Source organism: Hemiscyllium ocellatum, chromosome 2 (genome assembly GCF_020745735.1).
Source record: "Hemiscyllium ocellatum isolate sHemOce1 chromosome 2, sHemOce1.pat.X.cur, whole genome shotgun sequence".
NCBI lineage: Eukaryota > Metazoa > Chordata > Chondrichthyes > Orectolobiformes > Hemiscylliidae > Hemiscyllium > Hemiscyllium ocellatum.
Window position 1 is genome coordinate 19411901 of NC_083402.1, and position 25243 is coordinate 19437143.

At 40.2% G+C, this 25243-nt stretch overlaps 1 protein-coding gene across 4 annotated transcripts in view; it reads right to left on the reverse strand.

Moving 5' to 3' along the window:
* Positions 1–8189: 8189 nt before the first annotated feature.
* Positions 8190–25243, reverse strand: part of glra3 (glycine receptor, alpha 3) — a 141893-nt gene continuing 124839 nt past the window's right edge. For 2 of the 4 annotated variants that reach the window (XM_060843068.1, XM_060843051.1), the window contains exon 9: positions 8190–8465. In XM_060843068.1, coding sequence (XP_060699051.1) covers positions 8190–8465 — 276 coding nt within the window. Of the gene's footprint in view, positions 8497–15541; positions 15547–23872; positions 23890–25243 lie in introns of all 4 variants that reach the window. The other 2 variants (XM_060843074.1, XM_060843060.1) reach the window with 2 other exon arrangements.

Sequence of the window (25243 nt, forward strand, 5' to 3'; positions counted from 1 at the left end):
GGTACCTTGGTATAAGTGATAATATATCAAACAGATCTTTTGGTTTGTATCAGATAAATCTACTGAAGTAAAGAGCAGAGAGGCTTGTAGCACTGGGAAAAAGCATTGAGCCCACTGGTTCTATGATATCTCTGTGAAAATCATTGAGTTTTTTTAGTGCAATTCAATCGGATCCCGATACCTGTAGTCTCTCCCATTCTGCTTCAAATTTTTATTCACTATTTTCTTGGAAGGTCTCTACCTCGGGTACTTCCTGTGTCAGGGCGTTCCCTATTCCAACAACCGTCCTCTTCAGGGCATTTCTCCCAGCCTTTAAATTCAACTGTATTGACTCTTTGAGTTGTTTAAAAGCCTCCATTTACCTTAACTGCATGGTTTGAGTAGTGGCATGTCCTTTCCAATTCCACAACTAAATGGACTCTATTTTAGCACACCCCCCCCGGTACAGTGCTTCTCAAATTTGATCCCACTGTGACACCATTTTGAGGCCTGAATATTGTCTCGATCCCTCTTTGAGAGCGAGAGGTGTGAGAGGTAAGAGGGGCCTCTGGGACTATCATCTTGGGAAAGGGGATGGTGTGGGAGGGTTCTGACTGCAGGATTCGGTCAGGACAGGAGGGCAGCTGTTGGAACTTGGTCAGAACTCCATGGTGGCCATTGTTGCCTCAGAGCTCCTGAACAAAAATTTCAGCTCATGATCTCACTTGAGGTCCTGAACACCCCACCCATAGGGAAACCTTGACCTTGAGTATTCCTTATGTTCTAACATTGTTGATGGACTTCTTCACTGACAATGATCCCATGTCTCCTTCTTTTCTCTTCATTTCTACAAAAAACTGCAGTAGCTAAAGCTGAAGTTAGACATCCAGTCAAACTTTACAACTGATCAATGCCCACTTCCCATTTCTGCAGTGTCATGTTCTGAATATTTGGATGTGAAGAACAGATTTTCTTATTTTATGGTCTTTTTGCTAATGAGAGAAAAAAAAACTGAGTTAACTTTTTGAGCCCAGTGACCCTTCTTAAGAACTGTGCATGTCGACTCTGCTTTCTCTCCACAGAGGTTGCCAGACCTGCAGAGATTCTCCAGCAATTTCTGATTTTGGCCTATGTGGTTTTGAAACAGTAACACTTTTTCTCTCCACAAATGCTGCAAGTCCTGAATATTTCCAGCATTTTCTATTTTTACTTTGTCTACTGCTCTCGACTCCATAAACATTCAAAATCAGAAACTTGGAGCAGTGAACGTGTGAAGGGTAATTTAGTCAGCATTTGTGGTGGGAATCCTGTTCCATTTTGACGACGGGATTTTATGCCCAAAGAACTATCTGACCAGAAAACTGCAACATGCCAACTCTGGGCTGGTATGACACTGGGCAACTCCAACCCATGCGGCAAAGAACACCCAGGAATCTCCACACCGTCGAGAACAAAGCAGCATCTTTGATTGGCATTCCATTCACTGTCTTCAACATTTGCTCCTTCCACCACTGAGGAACAGTAGCTGCTATGTTTACCATCTACAAGAAGCAACTCACCATTGTCCTTTGACAGTATTTGCCAAACCTGCAGTCTCTACCACCTAGAAGGACCAGAGCAGCTAGCATTTGGGAACACCATCATTTTCAAGTTCCTTCAGGCCAAGCTACTAACAATTGTAATTGATCTATATCCTTATTCCTTCATTTCTAGTGGGCCAAGTGCCTGGAACGCTCATGTATCAGCACTGTGTGGATGTACATACAGTGTGTGCACTGCAGAAGGTCAAGAAGTTAACTCATTACCTCCTGCTCAAGGACAATTAAGGACAGACATGCTTTTAAATAATATTCTTGGGAGACACATGTATTGGCAATACAACCCTATTTGTTATTGAGAAAGTGCGAGTGAACGATTGTCTTGAACCATGGTTATGGGCATGTCTCCAGTACGTTCTGTTTATTGACACAACTAAAGGACTCGCTGAGTCAATTCAGCAGATAGTTAAGAGTCAAACACACTGGTTTGGATCTGAAGTCTGGTGGAGTGCAGACCGGGCAAGGATGGCAGATTTCCTTCCTTGAAGAGCACTGGTGCACCAGATGGGTTTTTATGACAATTTAGTTTCGTTATTAATGAGATTAGCTTTTTAATCAAGATGTATTTATTAATTAAACATGAGTTTTTGCAGCTGCTCTGGTGGAACCTGAAACTCATGATTAGGATTATATCATGAAATGGTTGCCTTGGCAACCAAGCTGTGACCTGCAATAGCAATGCTGATCCAATTTCAAATCTAACAGGCAATTACCTGTCTGTTATTGGAGCTCCTGTGCCTCTAAGTACTTAAATTCTGCCCTTTAAAGCTACAATCAACTGGAAGAAATGTTTTATCCATAAAAATAAATGTCTCTAGCTCCTTACATTCATTGGTTACCCTCTAAAAGCTGACTACAAGTGAGCCCCCTGTCAAGATCCAGTTTGGATCAGGAGACTCAGTCACTCCATTTAATGAAGCTCCCAAAAAAATAAACTGTAATAGTCAGAATAATGATTGGTATAATCATGTATAATGCAAATGAAAGACTATAATATAAGATGAGGATGGGAGTGTTATGGTTTAGCAGCATTTGTTCTGAACCCTCGATACCTGGATTCAAGTGCCACATATTCCAGAGGTACGTAACAACATATCTGACCAGATTGATTAGAAATATCTTAGATCATGTCACATGCAACATTTCAGAGTTCTAAGATTGCCAAAGCAGGTTACATTCATCAGTAAAATTTATAATTGTGCAGATTAACATTTGTTTTGTCATAAATAGTCTCTCTACTTTTATAACCTAATTTTGAAGATTAGGCATCCACCAAAAATATGACTTATCTGCCTAATTTGCACTTCTTTCTTTCAACCTATGTTACTGTTAATGTAGTGCTAACATTTTTCTCCTGTTTCCTCTCAATTAAATTTAAAGGGAAAGGGATATGCCATGGCAATTTATTTGCATTATTGACATTAAATCTCTATAAACTGTCATAAATGTGTAGTTAGATACCTGGAGAAGAACAACAGCCAAACATGTAAACTTCATAGTTTAACTCATACCAGTTTTTTTTCACTTCATTTATATGTAAATCCTACTTCATAATTCAATTAGATTGAATACTGATCTCTGTCTTAATTCCATCCACATGCCTTCGCTCTACATTCTTTTGTATCCCTGGATGTTTTATGTAGCAAAAAGGAATTTCACGATTCTTGCCAGCAATTAAGCTCTAACTTGAACCTTAGGACAACCAGGAAGTCACTGACAAAATTGGGTTGAAACTATTGTAGGTTTTCTTCGCAGAATCACATTATAGAAGTTTACAGCATGATTAAAATCATTTGGTCCATTGTACAGACAAGTAGCCATTCAGTGCAACCCCTCTCTACATCTCAGTCTAGAACCTTGTCAGTTCCAGTACTTAAAGTGCATATCCAAGTAATTTTGAAATGTTACCAGGGTTTCTGCCTCATTCTGGTAATCAGGCAATGAGTTTCAAATTCCCCCAGTTCCCTCCCATCCCTCTCACTCTCTAACATGAAAAGTCCACATTCATTGTAAACCTCCCATTTCTTAATTACAATCTATACCTCTTCATTATGGTTCCCCCATCCCAAGCCAAGGGGTAAAATGATCTTCTTATCTACAGTCCTCACGGTTTTATACATAATCTCCTCTGTACCAAAGATAACAACCCGAGCTTATCCAATCCACCCTTGAACTTGGCTTCACTGAAAGAGCAACCATAATGTTGAGTTTTAATCAAGTTCATGAGGTGTTTTGGTGGTTTTCCCACTCCCATCTCCTCTGCTTCCTGCTGTTGTTCTTTTCAGCTTTCCTTTAATTTTTCGGACTTATAACAAATAGGACAGCCAAAGAACAGTTCATGATGAAGTTTACATCAGTGCAACTTCCTGCTTCCAATTGTCCCCTTCAGTCAACAGGCATCTGCACCTCCAATCATTTCAGAATTAATAAAGCAAATGGTCCAATAATTAAACACAAACAAATACACACATATTTTTGATTGTCCCCTGTGGCCGCCTGTAGCATGCAGGATGCTAATCATTAGCTCCTAGAGGCGCCTTGATGACCAAGGTTCTTTTCAGTCTGAAAGCCTGATGAACAACCACACTGCACCATCAACCCTGTTTCTCTTTCAGTTGTTGATCTATCTCTTGTGAATATCGTGCTACTGTTTACGATTTCCAGCAGTTTTGTGTATTACGCAGTGAAAGCAATGAGAATTAAACCTCTCCAATGTGATCAATCCATTATTAACGTAATCTCTGAATAAGACCTAATGCACAAGTACGCTTGCTTCAGCCAAGCAACAAATGCTGAGTCTGGAATTTAGACAGTTTCTCTTCAAAGATCATTAGAAGAGATGAATGCTTGTCTGGCGAATGTCTTGAGTGTGAGCTCATTACAAAATAAATACAATCAGGAAATTACCAAAGCTGTTGATTTTTGGATAATAAATGCTTTTTGAGTTTTTACAGGCTGAAAAATAATACTGTGTGAACGCCTCATCTTTGTGTATTAAATATCCCACAACATCCTCTGCAATTTTTAGAGGAGTTTATTTTTAATGGCGTTTAATGTCATAGACTGTTACTGAAATCCCTGCATAATGGGAGATCACTTGGCCTATTGTGTCTGTGTTGGTCATGGTTTTCTGACTGGAGCTAGTCACTAAAACCCCATATCCATTCCCTTTTCCTTCTTAAAATGCTGGACAATTGAATTTGATATGAACAAAGGAAGTGCTTATAATGCAATATTGCACAGTATTATTTCCACTGAGCCCAACACAATACAAAAGTCTTGCTTTTCAACTGCTAGAAAGTATATTTGTTCAAAAGGTATTTCCTTGCACATATTACGACAAACAGCATCATTGACATTTGTTCAGTAGTTCCTTTAGAGTTACGCTAAGAAAGTAGCACTTACTAATCATAAGAAATCAAACAAACATTAACCTTCGATAAGAAATAACATGCAACATCCAAAAAATCTATGAAGTAATTGTGGAAAAAATTTCTTCTACTGTAAAAGACACCTGTATAATTTAGAAAAAGGAAAAAACGTCTATTTCTTGTAAATTTTAGACTTTAAAACTGTAAAATGAAGATTCACCTGTTTTATACATATCTTGTTCCCTTAAAAGTAAAACGTCATTTCACACTTGTAAGAACTAAGGGCACAATGGCCTTCAATATGGAGTTCTAAGGCTTGACTACAATCAAGACTAGATTGGCGTTCATTGGATAAGAGTCTGATTGACTGGAGGTCCATATATAGACAGCAGAACCTACATAGAGCTTGGTGAGTGTGTGGTTGCAGAAAAGTTTGATTCAACACCTCCATCATCAACTTAAGGCCTGCTGCTTCAGGAAAGTAAAGACGAGAGCTTCTGCCTTCATGCTTATCCCCTGGGGAAGGACCCATTATGATTCTGGGTGACCAGACAAAATAGGCAGTCAGATGACACACATTGCTCCTGACTTTCATTCCTGTTGACCTTCATCAGAATGATAATGGAGGAATGTGCAATGGGTGGTCGATACAATATTGTGTGTATGTTACACACTATTGCCCAGTGTCAAAATTGCCCCCCCACCCTCCTGGGTCTCTCTATATTACACAGCACTGTATGTTTAGAAACCAGTTCCCAGGGACGAAAGTGAAAATCAGAGAGTCCTGATTGGAGCTCACTCGCCCTAAATGGGAAATCCCAATTACTGTAAATATGTCTCTTATTATACTTCTGCAACATCTCTTCACTCTGAGACACCCATCAGTTGAAAGTACTCTATTGTGGACATTATGTATGTGATTTTTGAGAAATGGTACAAGAGCTGGATTGCATTTCATTAAAGATTCACCAAATAATGTCTGTTTTTGAGCTCCCCAAATAAGCTCCAATTTTTGGCCATCTCACCACATCAAGAATGTGTTCTATTAGTTGCATGGGGTCTCAGCCTACGTTATGGCAGTAATCAGCAGCAAGCTAGGAATGTCAGAAATGGCTTTGGTAACAAGGCTCAGACTTTGAACAGTTCACATCTGTCAGCTTTTATCAAAGAGCCTGCACTTCTCAGCTGGCACAAGGGTGGCCTGTAACAAGGTAAGCTGGGAATAAATGTACAAGTAAGATTCATGGGTGTGATCCTGTTTGTCAGTCGCTCATATGCAAAAACTAAGAACCAGAAATGGATAACAGTCAGAAGTTATCTCGTCTCATTTGACTATTTTAAACTGGAACACAGGCAGTGCAGTCAGAGTATCAGCATCAATGCACGCAACACAGCTGTATCGTACTTATCAGCAAGTAGTACATTTTACACATTGCAAAATAAAGAACTGCATCACCAGAGTTAAGCAGTAAACCTGTAAAATGCAGGTGTTGGTTTGTGGAATCGTAACATTAGTCTTGTGTTATCTGGTATCATTCACAGATGGCTTAGGAGCTGTTTAGCATTTTCACAAGATCGCAGGGGGTACTTTCCTGTATTGCCTCTTTACCTAACAGTACTGGTGCATATATGTATATTACATAATATGGAAGTAAAAATTTAAAAGAAACACAGCCTCAATTCTCTGAAACTCATGGACTCTGCCTCTGTCTCATTCTTTTACAGGATCTCATACTGATTGACTTTTCCACCTCGCCTCCAACATATCGCTTTCCACCTACAAACTATATCTTCGGGCTTTGTGTGTTCCTGTTTGGTGCTGCAGTACAATGGCCCTGGACCAATGGGCTTTCTTAGTTGTAATTAAAACATTATTAGCAAGCATACTCACAATATATCATGGATTCCCTTTTATCTCCTCATTAATTCTACTTCCCAGGAGCACATCCTTTAGAGGCTGCAATGATCTATTGCCAAATTCATTAACAAGTTTTAATCTTTATCCTTAGATTTCCAAAGTTAATTTTGAGCTGGGAAATCTCAAAGCTCACTCATTGATTGTTGGGTAAGACATTTTTGTTTATCCCATTTGCATCAAATAGGGACAGTTATTTGATTCAATTTACTCCCACCCTGAAAAAAACAAATCACCAAATGCCAAAGTTCAAGAGTTAAGTCTTTGGTTCTGGACAAGAGTTACACTGGATTCGGTCAAAACGTTAACATTCTTTCTACAGATGCAGTTACTTCATAGAATCCCTACAGTGTGGAAGCCAGCCATTCAGCCCAACTAGTCCACATCAACCCTCCGAACAGCATCCCACCCAGACTCATCCTCCACCCTTTCCCTGTAACCCTGCATTTCCCATGGCTAATACAGCTAATTTCCACACGCCTGGATACTAGGGGCAATTTAGCATAGCCAGTCCACCTAACCTTGGACTGTGGAGGGAATCGGAACACCCAGAGGAAACCCAGGCAGACAATAATGTGCAAACTCCACACAGTCCCTCAAGGGTTGGATCGAACCTGGGGTGAGGCAGCAGTGCTAACCACCGAGCCACTGTGCCACCCAGTCATCAGACATGCTGAGTTACTCCAGCACTTTCTGTTTTTAAACAAGACTTGATTATAAGAACAAACTACCACATCAGCCAAGTGGTGTAGCTACAAGGCAAAGGAGAGGAATTGGATGGGTGAACCTGTCCTTTATTTTGTCAGCCAAGAAGTTGCTTTCCCATCCTGAGATTGAATAAAGTTTGGAGGATAAAAAGAAGAAACCAGACTCTGACTGGAAGACATACAGTAAGCTTCCAATTACTTACTCTCTCTCCTAAATAATTGTTGCATTCCACAACAGTTCCCCCTGATATGTCTACAGTAATTTACTTATTGCTATCTTCAAATTGGAAGCAGTCAAGGCAAAAAATCAAAACAAGAAAACAAAACTACAAACATATTTATTTCAGCCAATATTTAACTTTGTCATAGTCTCAGTCATGTAAAAAAATCTCTTTCCCAAGTACTCTCTGTGATGTGAAAATGCAGAAAGAATAGAGAAGTAATCTATTATTATTCATTTGGGTTCCTCTTTAGATTTGCATAGTTCATTTAACATCACTGCTCAGTGTATTAAAGATGAATTCTGGCCCAATGTGGCCTCATTATTACACTAGGATCTCTTTCAATGTTACTTCTGTTACTGACATATGTTGTTAATGATGCCTGTTTGAGGCTTAAACTATTGCTGTTGGTGTATGTCCTCGTGTCTGAGGATTTTGTAAATGACCCAATAGAAAATATTGAAAATTAAAAAGGCTAAAGGAAAACCAGCTCGTGCCACGGTATCGATCTTCTTGGCTCTGTCAATGAAGAGTTTTCTCATATCATCTTGATTTTTTGGGGCAGTCTGGGATGCGTTGATTGCACCTTTAGTGGTGACGCCATCTTTTGTTTGTAGGCAAGGTCCCGCCCCATACGCGGTGAAGCTAAAGCGGCTTTCTCTCACCTCATCATCCTGAGAAAGTAGCAGAATGTTCAGGTTAACCCTGGATGACCATGTCAGATAAGAACAGCAACATCATTGTTGCATGATGCCATTCTGAGCTCCTTTTTTACACCCTGCAATGGAAGCTCAGAAATATTTAGCTAATATATTTCTATTTCATTCTTTAATTCAATCTGTGAATAATATAACCTGTGAAATGCTAATCCCCCATTTTAATATTTGTATACTTTCTGCAACTAATTGAAACAATGGCCTAATTTTGCTCCTATATCTTTGGTCTTATGGTCTTCTCAATTTTTTTTAATGTGGAGGTGCTGGTGTTGGTCTGTGGTGGACAAGGTCAGAAGTCATTCACACCAGAATATAATCCAACTGGTTTATTTGAATTTGTGAGCTTTCAGAGTGCTGCTCCTGTGTCAGATGAAGTCACCTTCATCAGTGACTTTACTTGATTATGGGGTTTGTGATTTCAAATAACCGTGTTGCACTATAACCTGGTGTTGTCTGACTTTTGACGATTGTTTTTAACATGTTTGCTATTTATTGAAGTACAGATGAAATTGTGCGGATAATTCAGTGCTGAATAATGTCAATGATTCTCAAGGCCATGTAAGCTACAGTTCAGATGTTACCGTGACAATGGATCAAAGATCCAGAAACAAAGTGTATTTCCCAAATGCACAACATTTCTATCTCAACCACTTTTAATACATCTTGTATGCTCTCTTGAGAGAAACAGGCAAGTACTATCAATTGATCTGAGTTGTTTAGTACTAGCCTGACACTTATCTCATTGGTGATGTTCAACAATTATCAGAATTACACAACTGTTTCATCAGGTTGCAGGTTTGAGGTCAACAGAGAATAGCCTTAAACTTAGAGCTAAGCCATTTGAGGGTGATGTCCAGACATAACACTTCCAGCAAAGTGTTGTAGAAATCTGGAACTTCTTCTTTCAGAAGCTTGTTGAGATGTGGTGGACCATTTAGCAGTAATTGTCAGAGTTGCTGCTAAATGACAAAATTAAGTAAATGTATTAAGGGTAGTTTAAAAACTAAACAGGTTAACGAGTCATAATCATAGAGTCATATAGTATAGAAGATAGGCCCTATGGCCCACCATGTCAGATAAGCCAAGTTATAAAAACAAAATAATGCAGATTGGAAATCTGAGATAAAAAAACAGAAAATGCTGTATAAACTCAGCAGGTTTGGCAGCATCCATGGAAAGATAAAGAGAATTAACGTTTCGAGTCCTGTTTGATTTTTCTTTAGAACTGGCTCAGATTGGACTTGAAACATTAACTCTGTTTCTCTCTGCACAGATGTTGTCAATCCTGCTGAATTTCCCCAGAACTTTCTATGTTCAGTGCAGATCAGCCACAATCTAAATGAATAATTGAGTGATCTTGTTTCATCCCTGTATCCCTTCCTGACTCCTCAATCTCATGGTTGGAAATTCTTCTCAGGGCCCATTATGAATGGGTAATGAATGCCATGGGCAAATCTGACAAAGGAAAGGAGCAAACGAATCAGGATTATTAGTCAAATCCACAGGGTATTGTGATATTATATCAGATGTAATAATAAATGTAATAATCTGTACAGTTGAAGTAAGTTTTTGAAAATTCTAAATGATGTAGATGTCCTTATTGTATGCCTATAGTTTTAACTTTCATTTGCTCTGAAAGTGAGAACTCATTGAGTTTCCTGGCTCCAACACAGTGATAGACTTCTGATACCATTCTTCATATCACCTTAACTACAATCATCTAAAACAGCACTCAACCAGTCCTGGTCATTGGACCATACCATTTGTCTCAGTTACCTACTGGAGTGGGTTACAAGTGCTTTGAGTGTTCACACGTGGGGAAGAGATAACAACAAAAGAAATAAGCAAGGACAAAACTAAAGGGATTACTTCCAAATGTGAAATGTTGGTGCATGTTAGATGTTCAAGGCTGGTTGAAGCTCCTTTCTCTTAGCCTGACAACTAGCTTAATTTAATAGGTTCAGTCAGGTACGTTTAAGATAAATGCTTTCACTTGTGGAGAAATCTGGTTAGAAGCATCTAATAATCACTGATCAATTCAATAGGAATTGGATAGGTTTATTTTACTCAGTATGTGGTGAGAATGTGGAACGTGTTATCACAAAGAGGGCATGACATTGATGCAGTAAACCAGGAAGTAGATTTGGACAAAAGATAAGATGATAGGGTCAGATGAAAAAGAGTGGGAGGAAATTTCCACACAGCATAAACACTGGCACAGTTTAGTGCATGGTTAATTATATGCATTTCTTTAGAAATCCACACAGTTTGGAAACAGGCCATTTGGCCAAACAAGTCCACACCAGCCCTCTTAAGATTGTCCCACCCAGACCATGTCCCTACATTCCCCATGGCTAACGAAAGACTACATATCCCTGAACATTGTGGGCAATTTAGCATGACCAATCCACCCTAACCTGCACATATTTGGACTGTGGGAGGAAACTGGATCACCAGGAGGAAACCCACACGGACATGGGGAAAATGTGCAAACTCCACAGAGTCATTCGCCTAAGGCTGGAATCAAACCTGGGTCCCTGGCACTATGAGGCAGCAGTGCTAACCGTTCTGCCCCATCTTTTTGCTCATTCGAGGGCTATTACATAGGTCAGTATCCATTGCCTATCCTTAATTACTCATGAACTGGTGGCTTGCCAGACCATTTCAGTTAAGATTAAACCACATTGCTATGGGTCTAGAGCTACATGTTGACCAGACCAGGGAAGGATGGTAGATTTCCTTATTAGCAAAACCAGACCTTTTTTTTAACAACAATGATTACAGGTTTACTATCAGGTCAATTTCTTTTGAACAATTTGAGATTTTTATTGAACGCAGATTTCAACACTTTCCCAGACCATCAGCCCAAGGTTTTGGGATTCTAGTCCAATGACAATACCATCTTGCCCACAGCTTCCCTTTGTAAATCACTCCACTATATCTACAGGTGGCAGTAGGAAGTACAATAGATTATGCTAACCTTTACCAAATCATCAGGGAGGAAGGGGAAGAGTATGGTGGTTGAGTGACCCAGTAATGTTCCAGGAAACCTTCCACCATCTGGTTGGAGAGTGGACAGGGTGGGAAAATGACCTGTCGACCCTCACGCTCCTCCATTGGGATAGATGCTGGTACAAACAAGATGCAAAGGAAAGGAACTAAATGTCAGCGGTAAAGGATGTGGAAATTGAAGTGCTGCTGTGGCATTTAATTACAAAGGTATTAACACATCCTTCTGAATTCTACGTTATTTTAACATGCTCATTAAAATAACAGAAATAAATTCAGATTCGTTATTATAACATACTGCGATTTCAATCCAAAAATCCCACTCACAATACCTGAGATTCTGGTACATTTCCAGATTCAGTGGCAACAGTTCTGTGTTAATTTAAAATTAACCAGAATGAGGGCACAGCTGGTAACTAAGCTAAAAAATGTGTCCTAAATGTGTTTAAATTAACAATTTTATCTTGAGGGGATGAATTAAAATTATTTAAATAAAATGGCTGGCAGGCAGGTTCTGAGTTTTCCTATCAAACCTATTCTTACAATATTGTAGAATTGATGCCAGTTCTTGTAATGTTGCTGATGACAGCATAATAAACCATGTAAAGCACTTTTAACATGATAGCAAGTGCTTTTTTTTTGTATGAAATCAGTACCAACAGGCACACAAAACTAACAGCCCATGCAAAAAAAACAGAGGAGCTTCAGTCAGATGACAAAATGATTTGAGAGCATAAAATGAGTTAGTACTGACATCGAGACACGGAACAGGGACAAATACAGAATGGTCTAACACAGGGAATCTACCACATAGTTCACATTGTGTAAAAATCTCATATTCCGCTCCTCAAACCAGATACAATTCCAAGGTACCTCTCCTGTCATTACATAACAAAGTTGACCCCAATGTAGGGTTCAAATTACAATTAGTGATGACTTCAAATTGGAGCACTTATTCTTTGATCAGTGATTTTATTTGTTCATGGGCTTAGATTTTAGGGAGCTGCTCACTGCTTTTATTTTGGGCTGCAGTTTTCTCAGAGAAAGTTACATCGCCCTCTAGTGACCCAAATGAAATATTCCAAAGGCTGAGGGAGGTAATGGGGGCTAAAAAAATAACTTGGTCAGTGCTGGGGAGCATCTGAATGAGCTTTATGCTCAAATCATGTTGCAATGCTTTTAACTAGGAAGAAGTAACTTCATGAAAATTTAAACACTGTGTGATTCATTTCATTGCACAACAGTATTCCAACTCACTTTATGAAGAGAAAGAAATAGACTAGGAACTTAAAAGAAACACTGTCAGATATCAACATGCGAGTTTAGTGTGCTTAGGTGAGTTTTTTTTGTATTTTACCAGCGAGAATAAGAGAATACTTGATTTAATTTGTATAAGAATTTAAGAAAATCCAAAAGAGAAAAAGGTGTTTAACTTTTCAAACCTTCTCCTATCCAAGGCATTGGTACACTTAACAAATTGAAACCCCCAAAAAATTGTGGATGCTGGAAATCAAAAACAAAAACACAAATTGTTGGAAAAGCTCAGCAGGTCTGGCAGCATCTTTGGAGAGAAATCAGAGTTAATGTTTCAGGCTCACTGATACTTCCTCAGAAAGCAGTATTAATGTTTCAAGTCCAGTTCAGGGTTGCTGGGCCTGAAACATTAACTCTGCTTTCTACAGATGTTGCCAGACAGTTTGAGATTTTCTAGCAATTTCTGTTTTTGCACTCTGTGTACATAATTTGTCAGGACCCCCCCCCCACCCCCACCCCCTACTCCACTCACTCACATGAACTGTTAGTCCCTTATTATAGGGAAGCACAAAACGGAATCTTTTGCATTCTCAGGATCACCATGATTTAACAGATATTGATCGATCCAGTTTTCTTTGAAGTCTGTCACATGATTTCAAATTAACTATCCTTTCTGCGAGTCTTTCAATATTGCATTGTGCAAATTCAAGAGCTCAGAGTTTGCTTGGTCCCTTGCTGTTAATTTAAACATACACAAAGCTCTCCCCCACACTCATTAATTGAAGGTTGGAGCAAACCCTGAGAAATTTTTATTCTTGGTTTATTCAACAGGAATGAATGAATCATTGAAGGAAAATATAAAGGAATGACACATTCAATCTTGCTAATTCATTCTGAACCATACTGCACGTTACGATTCTGAGTAGAGGTAAAATGATGGAACTATTACCATTTCCATGACTGAACTCAATGATTATCAAAAAGGTTTTGAGTATAAGGCTGATGAAATTTTACTGGAATTCAGTAGGGATTTGAGTCAGTACAGCTGGCTGCTGTATACTATGTACTGTTGTGAAGATGTGATATCTGAAACGTTCTTTTGGATTATTAACTGGATGTATATCAATATATGATTTGAAAGGAACACTTTGTAGAACAAAGGAGACTGGTGGCAGCAAGGAAAAATGTTGCTTTTGTAAAGCTGCTCAATAATAGCTACTGAGTCTACAATACTTTTAAGGCATGATGACATGACCTAGTTTGTGATTGTAATAGATCTATTGGATCTAAATACAGAGATAATGCGCATGGAACAGCAGCATTTTCCGTCCCTCGTTTTCTTTAAAACTCCTTTGATCAAAGTGAGTGTGCTGAAAACCCACTGGAAGGGCTCATCACTGAGAGTGGAGGGTTTCTAAGGCAAATTTTGAGGTCTACACCACTGTCTCCAGAAAAGTTATTTCAACCACCATAACTGATCCAGGAAGACACCTGCCCCTGTACCAACAGCTTATGTGCAAAATGACTTTGGCTACAGCCCAATATTTGGGCGATTTGTGAATAATTCTGTTTTGAATGGGGTAGTCATATATTTGTGCACAGTTTAAAACCCTTGTGAACCTTGTTTGTATCTTTACTTGAGCAAGTTTTACTTGTGATAAACTTTTTTTATTTGTTACTAAAGGAACTGTTTCTCACATTGAGTTGTATACAGTCTGATGTGTACATTCCAATATATACCAAAGAGAGGATATACTTTGCAAAACTTTGTAGCTATTACTGATTGCCTCCTCTGTGCCTGACTCTAAAAAAGACTTTAAAAAAAGTTCAGTTTCCCATCTGTGCTGAAGATTAAGTTTCTCTCCATGTGTCTCTCTAAAATCCATTTCTCTGCTCTTTGACAGGAAACAGAATTATTTAGAGGAAAAGGCTCAACATCTACGTTAAAGTACAGCAGAAATGACTGAGATTATTCTTTAATCTGTTTGTTAGTATCTTACAGCATTATGTTTAGGTAGATGAAAAACAATTTTGAAATCCCTTTCTCATCCACATGGTTGGTGTGAGGTCCTATGTAAGAAACTCAAGGACTATTTGACACATTTAACAACACTACGAGGCAATTGTGTGATGGTGAGTATTGCTTCCACTGACTTTAATTGATTAATCTGACAATTAGCACCAGGAAATGAGTTGATAATTGGGTCAAATACAAATTTGTCATTGCTATTCAATGCAATGTCAAACCATTGTATGGCCCTAAACCCAATTACTGGTTTATTGTTAGATACGAGTTGGAGCCTTTCGATTTGATTTCCCTGGTATTGATTTCGAGAGAGATAAATTTAGCTGCAGTTCTCACTTTTAATTCCTTTGTTATTGAAATAACTCTTCAGCTGGTATCCCATTACCAAGTCATCCTTTATTTATATGTGCATAGCACTTGACACTGGTCCAGTTTCCACAGAGCCAGCTCACAGAGTGAACAGAACCTCTGACATTCCTGTTCATAGCTGTCAGCGAGGGTTCCCTGATTGAACCAGTTTAACAGCCCCAATCAGGGAACTCATATTTGAGAGGTCCACTTGGTTGACCTTGTTCCAATCACTACAGTCATCAAGAACATTTTTTCTTGCAACTTGCATCAAGCTTCCTTGAGAGCCATTCTGAAATTTGTTACTTTTACCAACCTAGGAGCATAAAGGAGGCACCTCCAAGTCTACAGCAGGTTCTGTGCCATCCAACTTGGAAGTATGTCGGTATTACTTCACGAATGCTATATTGATGCAAGCTAAATAGAACTGGGAGAGAATCATCACAGCATGATTGGGGTAGTTCAAGGTGGTGGCACTCTCAGGGATAGTAAGGAATGGGCAAAAGATGCCAGCCTCACCAGTGATGGCCACAGCCCAAGAATTAGATATTAAACCAGGTTGTGGTGAACCCTCTTGAAGAAGTAATTCACTAGCATTCATTCTAGAGGTTCAAAGAAAAGGGACTGTTATTTAGCTGAGGCGCTGAGGTTTTGTTAAATCTTGTGGAATCACAAAACAGTGGAACTTTCAAGAAAGGGTGAGAATAAGCTGAATTGATTAAAGAATTACAAGTCTCAGCACACAGAGTTTCTGAATAACAGCACAAATAGATCCAAATACATCTCTTCCCCGTTGGTCTGATGGCATTCTGCTTGGAAACTGTAATAGATATTTTTACCCCAATCCTCTGACTGCTCCCTGCAATGGACCACAGCTCCTAGCACAGAATTGCCGATTCAATTCACAACAGAATTGCTGACGCAGATGCAGCATTTTAAAAACTGTCACATTTCCTTATTCCGTTGTTCACAAAGGACAAGAATAATCATCTCTACTTTCGGATGAATCCTGTTTAGCAAGTTAACCTAAAGATAACAAACTTGATGGACCTATAAAATTGAAATTGTTTGTCCACTGACCAAATAAAACTTCAAACTGAATTTTCCATGTTTATTCTAAGTCTAATGTCAGATACCTAATTATCTTAGTGACATAAATGTCTTTCAGTGATTTGCACAATCTGTTAATAGTCAACAAACTTTAAGATGTGGGTTGGGAAAATTATGACATGTCAACACGAAAGCTACTCATCCAGATTCTCTGCCTGCAATTTAAGCAGCAATGTGAAGCCAATCATTTTAAACTGGTTAGCACCTCTCATAAAATAACAACGTGAAATTTAAGGAGGACATTATTAATTTTCTGTGTATTGGTGTCCCATAGTGCTATACAAAAATCGCTATTTCATTCAATATCAGAAGAGAATGGGAAACTTGGCAATTCAGGCAAATGAAAAATTTATTTATTTTCATTCATTCAGAGGATGGGGGTATCACGGCCAGCCTGCAGTTATAGTCCATACTTGTTGCCCAGATTTCACTTAAGAGTCAATCACATTGCTGTGGGTCTAGATTCCCATTTAAGCCAGACCAGGTACGGATGGCAGTTTTCTTTCTTAAAGGATATTAGTGAACCAGATTTTATTTTTCCTGACAATAATTTTATGGCTATCATTAGATTCACAATTGCTGATTTTTAAAAAAAATCAAATGCAAGTTCTGCCATCTATCATGATAGAATTCAAAGCCAGGTCGCCAGAACATTACCTGTCTCTCTGGATTAACAACTCTGCTCCTAATACCAGTGCTTCCTCCAATAAACTCAGGCTTATTGAACTTGCTTCAGAGGTTTTATTCAATTTTGATGGATACAAACTGTTAGAACTCATCTCTCATAGTAATAGTCTCATAACGTGGTGTCTGGATTATGAAAATAATATCAGACGCTATAACGAGCACTGGATTTTATAAGGTTGTTATGGTTGAAATGGTATCCTTTCAGGTCAAGGTATAGCAGAATAATTTGAAGACAAGAAATGCCCTATTATGAGATCTGATTAGATTCTCTACAGTATGGAAACAGGCCATTTGGCCCAACAAGTCCACACCGACCCTCCGAAGAGTAACCCACCCAGACCCATTTCCCTGCCCTATACTTACTCGTGACTAATGCATCTAGCACTATGAGCAATTTTAGCATGGCCAATTCATCTAACCTGTACACCTTTGGATTATGGGAGGACACTGAAGCACCCAGAGGAAACTCACGCAGACTTGAGGAGAACGTGCAAACTCCATGCAGACAGTTGCCCGAAGTTGGATACGAACCTGGTCCGTGGCACTGTGGGGCAGCAGTCCTAACCACTGAGCCACTATGGCACCCAGACACAAGCCCACCTAGCATCATGGTAGAGACAAGACCGTTTGAGCTGCCTGTCATGGTGACAGACACTCAAATTAGAATTAATGGAAAGTAGGGTGCAAATTAGAACACCTGGAGGAGGAGGTGCCTCTTCCTGTAAGATCATTACAGGCCCTCAGAGTCAGACAGGTTTCAGAAAGGTAACTCACGTGTGCTGTCATGCTTGGTAGAAGAAAGCGACAGTTTTGGGGTTAAACATGAAGCAGAGTGCTGGTGAGAACTGATATTGTCTCTGAAGAAACAAGTCTGGTGGAGAGTTAAAGGCCAAGGAGTCATCAAATTGCCATGCCACATGCAACCATGTTTAGAAATGGAGGGAAGAAAATTTGTTTTAAAAGGTTGATGGAAGATTCACCCTGGGTGTGGCAGAAAGAAGAGAACCTGTTAAAGCAGGGGGAGAGCTTGGCACTTTATGCACAAGATATAATTTGTGCCGTGAGTGTACTATAATGCATAAATGAGGCCTAAGGCTTTCAACTATATTACAAATTTAATAGATAGTACTTTTTTCCTCTAATTTAATGCATTAGCTTCCTCTTACGTAAGGTTTCAATGTTGATTTTCATTTGTTTGTCATAATGAAAGTCTTAAGGTCTGAAATATTGCTATGCGATCTTTTGTATTAATCACTGAAACTCATCTCTTTTTGAAAGTTATTGAACTCTATAGCAATCATAAAAATTAAAAGTGGTCACTCTTTTGAAACTGGGCATTAATTTCCTCACCAAACTGACAAGCCTCATTCAAGAAAATTAGATGCTGCAATCAAGAGATGAGAGGATACAGTCAGATACGTCCAACCTATCATGAGGATGGTTCATCTTTTCCACAGGTGTTTGTTATAGATGCCAATACAAAATGGAATATAACTTCTAATGCTGTCACCAATGACCAATAAACGTTTAACTCTTTAAATGTCATGATCATGGGAGAGAATGGAAAATGACTGATAGTGAACCTCTGGTTCTTAAAATGACAGCTTGATTGTGTTTTCAAATGAGGTTGAACCTGTTCCAGATTAAAAGCGCTCTCGCATATCTATCTCTCACTACATCTGCAGTGACACTTGATAGATAATAATTGATTACAAGCTGATAGGGGAATCATATTCCCTCACATTTTTCAGAGCAAGCTGGCACTCAGTGCTTGGCTCAGACATGGGCATTAGGAAGGGTGAGTGGATGTGGTGTCCAGAAATGACTAACCTTGCTGTGCAAGGCGGTGTTGCATGTAGTTGGCGGAATTCTGACACCGTATTCAGATAGCTCTTTGTCATCCGACTGCACGGGTACACACAGCTAGCCTGCTGTCATTGTTTCACTATGTATCACATGTGAAGAGCAATTTTTCTTTGTTAGCTTGACATGCAGCATGAAGACGCTGGGCAGAGGATGCAATAGCTTAAGAAGGTGAGGCAGAGGAGGGGTGCAACTTTCTGAAGCCCCAGATGAAATGCCAGATGCTGCATTTTGGGAAAACAAATCGTAGCAGGACTTATACACTTAATGATAAGGTCCTAGGGAGTGTTGCTGAACAAAGAGACCTTGGAGTGCAGGTTCATAGCTTCTTGAAAGTAGGCTCGCAGGTAGATAGGATAATGAAGAAGGCATTTGGTATGCTTTCCTTTATTGGTCAGAGTATTGAGTACAGGAGTTGGGAGGTCATCTTGTGGCTGTACAGGACATTGGTTAAGCCACTTTTGGAATATTACATGCAATTCCGGTCTCCTAACTATCGGAAAATTGTTGTGAAACCTGAAAGTGTTCAGAAATGATTTAGAGTCATAGAGTCATAGAGAGTTACAGCATGGAAACAGACCCTTCGGTACAACTCATCCACGCCGACCAGATATCCCAATCCAATCTAGTCCCACCCGCCAGCACCCGGTCCATATCCCTCCAAACCCTTCCTATTCATATACCCATCCAAATGCCTCTTAAATGTTGCAATTGTACCAGCCTCCACCACTTCCTCTGGCAGCTCATTCCACACACGTACCACCCTCTGTGTGAAAACGTTGCCCCGTAGGTCTCTTTTATATCTTTCCCCTCTCGCCCTAAACCTATGCCCTCTAGTTCTGGACTCCCCCACACCAGGGAAAAGACTTTACCTATTTACCTTATCCATGCCCCTCATAATTTTGTAAACCTCAATAAGGTCACCCCTCAGCCTCTGACGCTCCAGGGAAAACAGACCCAGCCTGTTCAGCCTCTCCCTATAGCTCAAATCCTCCAACCCTGGCAACATTCTTGTAAATCTTTTCTGAACCCTTTCAAGTTTCACAACATCTTTCCGATAGGAAGGAGACCAGAATTGCACACAATATTCCAACAGTGGCCTAACCAATGTTCTGTACAGCCGCAAACTGACCTCCTAACTCCTGTACTCAATACTCTGACCAATAAAGGAAAGCATACCAAACACCTTCTTCACTATCCTATCTACCTGCCACTCCACTTTCAAGGAGCTATGAACCTGCACTCCATGGCCTCTTTGTTCAGCAACACTCCCTAAGACCTTACCATTAAGTGTATACATCCTGCTAAGATTTGCTTTCCCAAAATGCAGCACCTCGCATTTATCTGAATTAAACTCCATCTGCCACTTTTCAGTCCACTGGCCCATCTGGTCAAGATCCTGTTGTAATCTGAGGTAACCCTCTTCGCTGTCCACTACACCTCCAATTTTGGTGTCATCTGCAAACTTACTAACTGTACCTCTTATGCTCGCATCCAAATCATTTATGTAAATGTCAAAAAGTAGAGGACCCAGTACCAATCCTTGTGGCACTCCACTGGTCACAGGCCTCCAATCTGAAAAACAACCCTCCACCACCACCCTCTGTCTTCTACCTTTGAGCCAGTTCTGTATCCAAATGGCTAGTTCTCCCTGTATTCCGTGAGATCTAACCTTGCTAATCAGTCTCCCATGGGGAACCTTGTCGAACGCCTTACTGAAGTCCATATAGATTACATCTACCACTCTGCCTTCATCCATCCTCTTTGTTACTTCCTCAAAAAACTCAATCAAGTTTGTGAGGCATGATTTCCCACGCACAAAGCCATGTTGACAATCCCTAATCAGTCATTGTCTTTCCAAATACATGTACATCCTGTCCCTCAGGATTCCCTCCAACAACTTACCCACCACCAACGTCAGGCTCACTGATCTACAGTTCCCTGGCTTGTCCTTACCACCCTTGTTAAACAGTGGCACCACGTTAGCCAACCTCCAGTCTTCCGGCACCTCTCCTGTGACTATCAATGATACAATTATCTGAGCAAGAGGCCCAGCAATCATTTCTCTAGCTTCCCACAGAGTTCTCAGGTACACCTGATCAGGTCCTGGGGATTTATCCACCTTTACCCATTTCATGATATCCAGCACTTCCTCCTCTGTAATATGGACATTTTGCAAGATGGCTCCATCTATTTCCCTACAGTCTATATCTTCCATATCCTTTTCCACTATAAATACTGATGCAAAATACTCATTTAGTATCTCCCCTATTTTCTGTGGTACCACACAAAGGCCGTCTTGCTGATCTTTGAGGGGCCCTGTTCTCTCCCTAGCTACCTTGTTGTCCTTAATGCATTTGTAAAAAGTCTTTGGATTCTCCTTAATTATATTTGCCATAGCTATTTCATGTCCCCTTTTTGCCCTCCTGATTTCCCTCTTAAGTATACTCCTACTTCCTATATACTCTTCTAAGGATTCACTGATCTATCCTGTCTATACCTTACATATGCTTCCTTCTTTTTCTTAACCAAACCCTCAATTTCTTTAGTCATCCAGCATTCCCTGTACCTACCAGCCTTTCCTTTCACCCTAACAGCAATATACTTTCTCTGGATTCTTGTTATCTAATTTCTGAAGGCTTCTCATTTTCCAGCCGTCCCTTTACCTACAAACATCTGCCCCCAATCAGCTTTTGAAAGTTCTTGCCTAATACCATCAAAATTGGCCTTTCTCCAATATAGAACTTCAACTTTTAGATCTGGTCTATCCTTTTCCATCATTATTTTAAATTTACAAGGATGTTGCCAGGTTTGGAGGATTTGAGCTATAGGGAGAGGTTGACTAGACTGGGGCTGTTTTCCCTGTAGCGGCGGACACTGAGGGGTGACCTTATAGAAGGGTGACCTGAAAAAAATGAAAAGGAGGAGCATAGAGTCATAGAGATGTAAGCACAGAAACTGACCCTTCCGTCCAACTCGTCCATGCCTACCAGATATCCTAACCTAATCTAGTTCAATTTGCCAGCACTTGACCCATATCCCTCTCAACCCTTCCTATTCTTATAGTCATCCAGATTCCTTTTAAATGTTGTAATTGTATTAGCCTCCACCACCTCCTCTGGCAGCTCTTTCCATACATGCACTACCCTCTGTCTCAAAAAGTTGTCCCTAAGGTCCATTTTATATTTTTCCCCTCTCACCCTAAACCTATGCCCTCTAGTTCTGGACTCCCCCACCTCAGGGAAAAGACCTTGCCTAGGTGAACCCTATCCATGTCCCTCATGATTTTATAAAGCTCGATAAGGTCATCCCTCAGCCTCCGATCATCCAGGGTCCTCCTGTGAGAGTAGGACACCTTCAAGAACCCAAACGCCCTCCTCATAACAACCTCATCTCAGCCAAAAGTGTCACCCATTCACCGAGGCACAGGGTAGATGCTGTAATGGGGGTGGGCAGTGGTGAGTTGGAGCTAGTTTTTTTATTTACCTGTGGGACATGGGCATCGATGTTGGCCAACCTTAGCCATTCTTGAACTGAGTGGCTTACTGAGCCATTTCAGCGGGCAATTAAGAGTCAAACAAATTGCTGTGGATCTAGAGTCACCTGTAGTCGAGACCAGGTGTAGTTAAAGATTTCCATCCCTAGAGGGATGGAATAAATCTAGAATTAAGAATCTACTGATCAGCATGAATCTATTGCCATTGGCAGGAAAAGCTCATCCCTAGAGGACATTAGTGAGTCAGATGAGCTTTTACTGCCAATGGCAATAGATTCATGCTGATCAGTAGATTCTTAATTCTAGATTTATTTGTTTTAATGGAATTCAAGTTCTACCATGTACCATGGTGGGATTCGAAGCCTTGTCCCCCAGGACAGTAGCTGAGTTTCTGGATTAATAGTCTAGCAATAATGCCACTAGGCCAACTCCTCCCTATCAAGAAAGCAGTGAGATTCATGGAAGGGTGCATCCTGGAGAAATGGATGTGATGATGCAGCCATCTCTCTACAGAGAGCGGATAGGAGACAGGGCACAGTTTTCTTGGGTGTTCACTTAAAAGAGACAGGTACTGGGACCTAAGTGTCCTGGAGAGGGCTAACCAAGATTTAGAACATTTTACAGGGTTGAGTGTGGAGCCCACAGCTCTGATCTGTAGCTGCAGTTTGGACGGCATTGCAGGGATGAAGGTGAATTACGGTTGGTGTATTCAGGGGCTGCAGTAGGTCCCCAGATTAGAAATGGCTGGAGTTGCCTGCTCCACGAAAGCAGGCACAAACGTGTCGGTAGGAGACATATTGGAGGACACAATTATTTGGTGTTTTCCAGTCCACAGCTAAATCAGGGACTCCAGTCTCTGGGGAATTTCACAGCTGATGACTAGTGCGGGAGTAGGTAGTGATAGGAGAGGACAGTGGGTCACATTTCTGGGGAAAAATGGGAGGGCAGTGGTTGTCTGTCTTTGGCACAGAGGTCTTTGACCATTTTTGTCAGAAGCATATGGTGTTTTGGCTTTCATTAACAGGGGGATTGAGTTTCAGAGCTGTGAGATCTTGTTGCAGCTCTATAAAACTTTGGTTAGACCGCACTTGGAATACTGTGTCCAGTTCTGGGACCGCCCTGTTATAGGAAAGATGTGGATGCTTTGGAGAGGGTTCACAGAAGGTTTACCAGGATGCTGCCTGGAATGAAGGGCTTATCTTATGAAGAGAGGTTGACTGAGCTCGGACTTTTTTCATTGGAAAAAAGAAGGAAGAGAGGGGACCTAATTGAGGTGTACAAGATAATGAGAGGCATAGATAGAGTTGATAGCCAGAGTCTTTTTCCCAGGGCAGAAATTGTTAACACAAGGGGTCATAGTTGTAAGCTGCTTGGCGGAAAGTATAGAGGGGATGTCAGAGGCGGGTTCTTTACGCAGAGAGTTGTGAGAACATGGAATGCATTGCCAGCAGCAGTTGTGGAAGCGAGGTCATTGGGGATATTTAAGAGACTGCTGGACATGCATATGGTCACAGAAATTTGAGGGTTCGTACATTAGGTTTATCTTACATGAGGATCAATGGTCGGCACAACATCGTGGGCTGAAGGGCCTGTTCTGTGCTGTACTGTTCTATGTTCTATGTTCTAAGCTTGATATGCACTTTATTCCGTGAAACCTGGTTTGCATTTTACCATGAAAATATTAAGGTCACCTCTGGCTTGTTATAATATAGTGATCACAACTGCACAAGAAAGGTATTGTAATTGGTGTTCCTTAATTCAGGTGATGATAGTTGGCATATACATATTGGGGAAAAAGTGAATTTAAAAACCTTTGAGTTTAATATTTCCATTTCATACCCATATACTGACCAATTATTTCTTAACTCCTTAAATGTTCAAGTAGAAGATGTGGTCAGCAAACTCTGTATCAGAAAGGCTCATAATTATTTGACAACTCAACATCTGTCAGGATCAAAGCAACAACTGTACAGGGGCAAGCACCTATGATGTGGGCATTAATTTGGATGATCAAAACAATCCAGTGGTTGCAGAAAGAATGTGGATTAGCAGGCCCTAACTTGAACTCTGGTACTAAAGATCAGGACAACCATCAAATGATGACGTGTTTATGTCTTTTTACCGAACAAAGATTTAAAAAGAGGACAGAAGAAACTGTTGCATAGCTGCCGCGAAACTGTGAGTGAAACACTAGTGAAAATGAAAGCAATGAGCAGATTAGTCCCCAAAGAAAATAGGGGCTTGTGCCATAGAAATATATTATTGAATGCATTGGTAGTGTTTTGTTATCATTTTTAACACATCAATTCTGCCCAGATGCACTTTACTTTAAGCCTGTAAAACCATTAGATATGGGGCTGTTTGAAATGATAGATCATTTGAAATAGACTCCTGAGTCCAAATAAATAGCACTGTAAACAAATATGCTCTAGACAACTGTATTGGTAAAAAGACAATGCTTGCTCAAGGCTGATAGAAATAGAAGAAAAAATTTGCATGCCAAATACATCAGTTGTATATATGATCATCTGTTCCTACAGCATATGTGGTAACTATTTAAGGCTGCTTCTGTTTGAAAGGTTTGCAAACTTAACGATTCCCCAAACAAGTTGATTTTGTGTACCTTTGAATATTTAATGAAATATGGAACCATATAGGTCAAATCACTGCAGCACATGTAGCAATGCAGACATTCAGTTCTGGCATTTCATTTTGTATTCAATTAATAGTTTTTGAAAGAAGTACATACAACTGTAAGCCAATTATTTCTGCTTCCATTGCCTCAATACCTTGCTGATGGTGTCTAAAGTTTTCTCTTTAAGGCACTCTGTTCAATAGCTCATTGGGGTGGCGCGGTAGCTCAGTGGTTAGCATTGCTGCCTCACAGCAACAGCGACCTGAGGCTGATTCCAGCCTTAAGCAACTGTCTGTGTGGAGATTGCA